This window comes from Thalia democratica, chromosome 8, assembly GCF_965202585.1.
Source record: "Thalia democratica chromosome 8, ktThaDemo2.hap1.1, whole genome shotgun sequence".
NCBI lineage: Eukaryota > Metazoa > Chordata > Thaliacea > Salpida > Salpidae > Thalia > Thalia democratica.
The window spans coordinates 22,004,145-22,010,859 of NC_139172.1; the positions used below are offsets into that span (position 1 = coordinate 22,004,145).

Genomic DNA, 6,715 nt, shown 5'->3' on the forward strand with positions numbered 1-6,715 from the left:
ATAATCGTTAAAAAAATTAAAATTTATTTTTAATTGAGTTTACTTGTATTCCATAGCTTAACATACTTTACTTTATCTAGAATAGTAAGAATATATATAAACTTTGTCGTTAATTGAAATAGTCGAAAGTCAGTGGATTTTAATATAAATACTTTTTAATCGTTTTATTGTGTTATAAAAACATAAAAAAAGTAAATATTTTTTACTAAGGTATAAAATATTGTGATATTAATTCTATTTTCTTAACTTCTAATAATAATTGAATGTTAAGTTTGATACACAAATTTTACAGTTTTTTAAGTTATTTTAAGGTGTTTTTTAATTTTTGTTTAATAGTTATTACATTTTATACTTATATAAAGATTTATTAAAGTATCCATAAGCTTTAACTTTTAGGTTTAGAGAATTTAATAACAGACTAATGAAAAAAAAAAGGTTTTATCAAAATAACGGGATAAAATAGGAGTATATACAACTGTTAGAATTTTTTTTAAGTACACTTATATATTAAATTTTAATTTTTTTCATTTGATTCTTTGTTTAACTTTAAAAATTTTACGTTTTACTTATCAAAGTTAAACTGAATAGCTTTTAATAGTTTTTAGATTTTACTATTAGCAATCTTCTCTATATTTATATTTAAGTGATTAAGAAAAACTTACATTTAAAAAAAAGGTAGATAAAAAATGACTCTGTATTCAAACATTTCAATTAGTTATTATAATGTATTTTTGAATTCAAGCTCTAGATTACTTTTTATGTAACTGTTTAATAATTGCTTCATAATCATAGGTAAAACAACTACACTAAAAACATAGTACTTACAAAAAAATGACGCCTGATAAAAAACAATACGTACCTGCGGCAGTGTTAGAGGAAAGGAGTTTTTACCCGTGGGTAGTTCTGGCTGCCTCTTTCATCATGAGGTTTCTTGTGTTCGGTCAGCTTTTTTCTATCGGCGTGATTTACGTCTCGTGGATCGATGAGTTTGAAAAGTCCAGGGCTGAAACAGCTTGGGTCGCTTCGATAGCAACTGGAACTACTTTGCTGATGGGTAATTTTTTTAAACTTTAATTAAACAAACTGAACGAAGAATAAGTTCACAATTGTTAAAAAAGTTTATAAAAATTAAAACAGGCATCAAGTTTTTTAAATTCTACGAAACTACAAAAACCTATTTTAAAAGTTCCATAACTGCTTAGCTATGGTTAGCTTTTTAGTATGTTTACAAAAGATTCATTAAACAAAGTAAAACAAATATGACAAAATACTAGTTTTTTACACAAAATACAAACACAAAATTTTTGAATTTTAAATGATGCCATGAAAATTCGTTTAAATTAATTTGTTTGTGAGTATCAACAAAACTAATAAAATTATTTTGTAGGATTTAAAAAACAAAAAAAAATCTACATAACAATCTTAATCTTACATAATTTTATTTAATGTAGAAAATGCTCTAAGAAAGAGTACTTTTAAATACGATGGTTTTCTTTTCAAAATAACAAAAAAAGTTTTTAAATAAAGTACCTAATACAAAAATCATATCAACATTTTAGGCCCTATAGCAGCAATTTTGTACAAGTATATTTCAATGAGAATTGTGCTTATTGTCTCTTCCTTCGTTTCTTCTATCGCAATCATGGCATGTTATTTCGCTAAAGATTTGGCTCAACTGTGTCTTCTGTATGGAGTTTTAAACGGTTATTTATTGACCTTATTTATGTAAAGCTGTTTTTTTTAATTATTTTTTTAATGAAATTAAAGAACTAGTCAGTTTAAGCAATATAAAAAAATTTGAATGCTAAACAATAAATAACCTACTTTATAAGCTATGCTTTGTCTTTTTCAGAACAAGTTCAAAAGACGTTCTAAAATACTTAAAAAACTTTTGCTACATAAATGCATGAAAAATGTCTGAGTTTTTATAAAAGCAGAAAAATAAGTAATGTGCAATAAAACTGTAGGCACAGCAAGCGGTATTGTCAATTTTGGAGCTGTCATGTCGCTGAAAAGGTACTTTTACAAAAAACTTCCCTTTGCCACCGGTTTCGGCTCATCTGGAGTTGGCTTCGGTGCTCTCGCGCTCGGATTGGCTGTAAAATACTTGCTAAACACATATTCATGGAGAGTTGGTATTGACTGTATTAATTCTATATTGGTATTTGAGTTTTTCTAAAGTCTACTTTATTGCTTTTATAATTGTGATCAGTAAGACATGTGTATTTTTTTTTTGTCTTGTTTTTCGAACATTTGCTAGTAAACCATAAAGTAAAGTTTAAGTTTGGTAACAGTTTTACTTTTTGTTAAGACTAAAACTTTTTTCCAGATGTTTTTTTCAAAATCAGATTAAAAGTTTTTCAAACTATAAACTTTTAAATTTTATTTTATAGATGTAAAAAAATAAATAACAAACACATAAAAAGTTTGGTTGTAAGATTGCTGCATACTGGCGTTTATAAAAATATACTTTCTATTTTTTAGCGGTAATAAATTCGTTATTTTATTTAAAATAACTTTTTTTTAATGATATTAAATAAACTTTGTTCATTTAAGTTTTTAATTTGTTTAAACTTAAAGTTAAGCTAGTTTAAAGGTAATTTAAAACTAATAACGTAAAATAAAGGAGTGTATGTTGATTCTTGGAGCTATACAGTTGAACTTGGTAGTTTGTTCGATGTTTATCATTGAAACAACTTCAGGTAATATGAAAAGGTTCATTGGAAGTTACAACAACTACATGAATGAAAACGATGAAAGAGTTTATAAGCAGGTTATAAAGTGTTTTTAGTAAGTAGTTGAACCTTGTATTGAAAATTGTAAAAAAAAACTTTTTATTTTTAAGTTATAGATTAAAATAATTAAACTTTTCATTATACAATGTATATTTTTTAAATAAACTTAAACAAAAACAGGTTTTAGAAAACAAAAACAACGATGAAAGTAAAAGTGAAGCATTGATGGAAATATCTTTTGAAAATAAACAAAAACCAACGGACATAGAAAAAAAGTCGTCAGTCGATTTTTATACATTGCAGTTTTACAACACAAGTATCTATAAAACTGTCACTATAAGTCCCCAAAAGAAGTATTCCATTAACGAAAAAATTAAAGCATATATTTCTTATATTTTTTTTTAGTTTGAAATTTAAAATTTTAAGGTTATTAAAAATAAGAATGTCATAACTACTAATTATTAATTGACTGAAACATTGTTTTATAAAAAAAGTTGACGCATCAATAAATTTGTAAATTGTATAAGTTTAAAGTTTTAAAGTATGTCTTAGTAGTTATAATTACATACATTTTTAAAGTTTTGTTTTACTTATTCATACTTAAGTTATACCCAACAGGTATGTTTTAAAATGTTATAAACATACTTAAATGTAATTACATAAGTCTAGTTTGTTATTTTATGGAATTAAATTGTTAAAATAACTTTAATTTAATAAATTATTTTAATTTTAAAATTTCAACACGAAAATCTTAAACGTTTTTTATGATGCTTAAAAAATTTAATCATAAAAAATATCAAGCTTTAAAACAGAAAAATAAAATATTAGTAATTCTTTTTTAGATTGCTGAAGTTGACCTTAAGTATTTTTAAAAATCCAACATTTTTATTTCTTTTCATTAATGATTTCCTGTCTTGGTTAGTGCAATACGTACCATACGTCCATATACCTCAGCACTCTAAAAACTTAGGTAAGTTTTAAACAGACTTTGATGTGTAGTGCAGTAATAGCATATAAGAACTTTTTTACCGGCTTTTTAGGGTTGAATAGTGGAGCTGACTTTGTTTCTGTAATGGGACTATCAAGCGCTGTGGGTAAAATAGTCTACGGTTTCGTTGGTTCAAAGTTACGAAGCAAAATTTTAATCATTTTTACTATTTCTCAGGTAAAATTATTTTATTCTCAGGTAATATTTTAATTATTCTCAGGTAAAATTTGTTCAAAATTTTTTGATCACCACTTAAAAAATAATTTACTTAAAGTCTTTTTCATTAATAGAGGTATTAACTAAAAACAATAAAATTTGGATTTAAAAAAAATCTTTCTACTAAAGGTATTTAAAAAACGAAAGGCACTTTTTACTCTACTTACTTCTTTACAGAAAGTATACTTTTAGTTAAAAAAGTTTTTTGAGACACATAAAGCTACTTTAGCATTTTAGTAAGAATGAGCTTGATTCATAATCTGAGAAAGTATTCACGACTTGTGACCTGTTTAAACAGTTTTACTATCAAACCTTGAAAGTTTTAGCACTACGTTTTAGCTCACTTGTAAACAATAGTAGTTTTACACTGAAAAAATAACTTAACCTTGATAAAAAGTAAAGAAAGCATCTGCTGTTATTTTTTATACAAAATTTGTACTAAATAAAAATTTAACAGTTCCTGTTCGCGACGTCGGTGCTTCTCATTCAGTTCTGCAACGACGCAGCTTCCTTGTTCGTTTTTTCCGTTTCCTTCGGCTTCCTGAGCGGCAGCTACGCTCTGATGATAGTCCTTCCCATTTACTTGCTTCCCAAACAGAACTTTTCTACAGTGTACGGAATTTTATTGGCCGGTGAAGGTGTTGGCGTCTACATCGGTCCTCCAATGATCGGTTGGTGGCTTTGAAGAAAAAATTAGGACACATTTGTTCACATTTATGTAAAAAAAAACAGTTTACAAGTACTTCTTTATATTTTTTATTAGTTTCATTAAAACTGATAAAATAAAAAAGTTTTTATAAACTTGATAGAAAAAATAAAGCTACTTTACCATTTAGAATTGCATCAAGTTACGATTTTTTATAAAAAAATTTGAAAATTTATTTTATTTGATTGAGCGTTAAATAATAAAGTAAAATAAATGAATAAAAAACTATCATAAAGTAAAACAGCTGACAAAGATTTAAATTAATTTTATTAAATTCATTATATACATTTGTTTATTTTGAACAGATTTGAAAATTGAAATTTAACAATTGTTATGTCTAAATATTATAGCTATTTAAACGAACAAAACTTTTAAACAGGATGGTTTTCAGAAATTTGGTCATCTTACAACACTTCATTGATGGTAGCCGGTATCATTCTTCTCTGTAGCGCCCTCTCACTGTTACCTTTATTCTTTTTCAGTAAACAACAAAAAAGTAGAGCAGTTAAAGTAAATTCTTAAAGCTTAAGATTTTCAAAATTTTATTAATTTGTAAATATATCATAGTGTAATTGAGACTGTATTTTCTAAATTATATAATACACTTACATTTAAAAATATTTTGTGAATTGGAATTTTTTTATGCTACTTATAAAATTCATTTTATAATTTAGCATACTTTTTGTTTAATAGAGTGTCTGTTGCTATTTTATTTATTTTAAATATTTTTACTTTGTGGAAATTATAAAATTTAAGTTATAGTACGTTTAACTTTTTTATGTAATATTATATAAATCAATACTAGACTAAATCAAGCTTTTAGTTACAAAGTATGCTTTTTTATTTTTTTAATTTAACTTACAGAATTAAACATAAGATTAAAATATAATTCAGTTATGGTTGTTAAAAGTATTATTTTTTGTGTTTTTTTAGGTTTTACAAACACTTAAAAGGAAGAAAGTTATTTATTGAGTAAAGAATCTAAGTAATTGTTTTTGATGTGTATTGCCTTTGTTTTGTATTGACTTGGTTGTATGGTATAAAAATACTACTTTTTTGGTTAGTTTTTACTATAATTGGTATTAGTAGACTGAGAAACTTTGTAACTAGTCTAACTATGGCAGCAAACATTTTGTTATTTTTTTTATAAATAACTGTTGACATTTTGATTTATTTTTAAGATAAAGTATACTGTTTTCTTTTATTTCTTAGAGCACTAAAAAAACACTTTTACCGTTTATACAGAAAGTAGTTTTCTTAATTTTGTTGCTGTTTTAATAATAAAATATTATTTTTACAAAACGATTGTCATTTGCCTGTGGCTTTGGCGTTTCTAGGTTAGGATTTAATTCTTTAATCAAGCATAATAATCAATTCTGGGAAGTATGATCTTCAGTGAAAACTAATGAAACCAATCTGAAATTGAACAAACTAATTTTATGACTGTTATTGTTAGACAACTGATAAACTATTACTTTTATGATGTTCTCAATTCTAAACTAATTTTTACGTAGTAAACTAGTGTTTAACTATTGTAAAACTATTTTTTAACAAATTTATTAGTAGTACGTTGACCTCGGTTCATGTTTATAAGTTTTCTGTAAATATAAAGAATAATTTTTTATACTACTTTTAAAAACATTTTTCACTACTTTTAGCTACGTCTACGAAATGTAACAGATTTATCTTTAAAAATATAGGAATTTTTTCAATTAATTTGACATAAATAAGCACAAGTACAACTAGTTTTAACTTTATTGAATACAAAAACATCCTAAAAGGGTTGAACTTAGATAAATAGAAAGTTTTAAAACACCAAACTAAAGTGTCACTGTAAAAATATTTAAAATTTATAATGTTTTGTTTTTACTACAAGCTAAGCTTTAAAACAACAATATATATTGTTCATTGAATGATAAAAAAGCGTTCAAAAAGTTTGGTCTAAGGACCTGGTGTGCAAAAAAGACTTTCTGTTATCGAGTCGTACACCACTATCAACTATCATTTTAATTATTCTTCCGTTACTTTAATAACTTTTAATTTTTTCTAAGATATTAAACAACACAAAGT

At 25.0% G+C, this 6,715-nt stretch overlaps 1 protein-coding gene across 1 annotated transcript; it reads left to right on the forward strand.

Moving 5' to 3' along the window:
- Positions 1-831: 831 nt before the first annotated feature.
- On the forward strand, positions 832-5,167 carry LOC145843013 (monocarboxylate transporter 14-like). The gene is made up of 9 exons (XM_082950483.1): positions 832-1,054; positions 1,560-1,703; positions 1,968-2,131; positions 2,627-2,773; positions 2,916-3,013; positions 3,578-3,705; positions 3,776-3,900; positions 4,397-4,610; positions 5,025-5,167. Exons 1-9 carry the CDS (start codon positions 832-834, stop codon positions 5,165-5,167), a joined length of 1,386 nt encoding a protein of 461 aa, XP_082806609.1.
- The last annotated feature ends 1,548 nt before the right edge of the window (positions 5,168-6,715 follow it).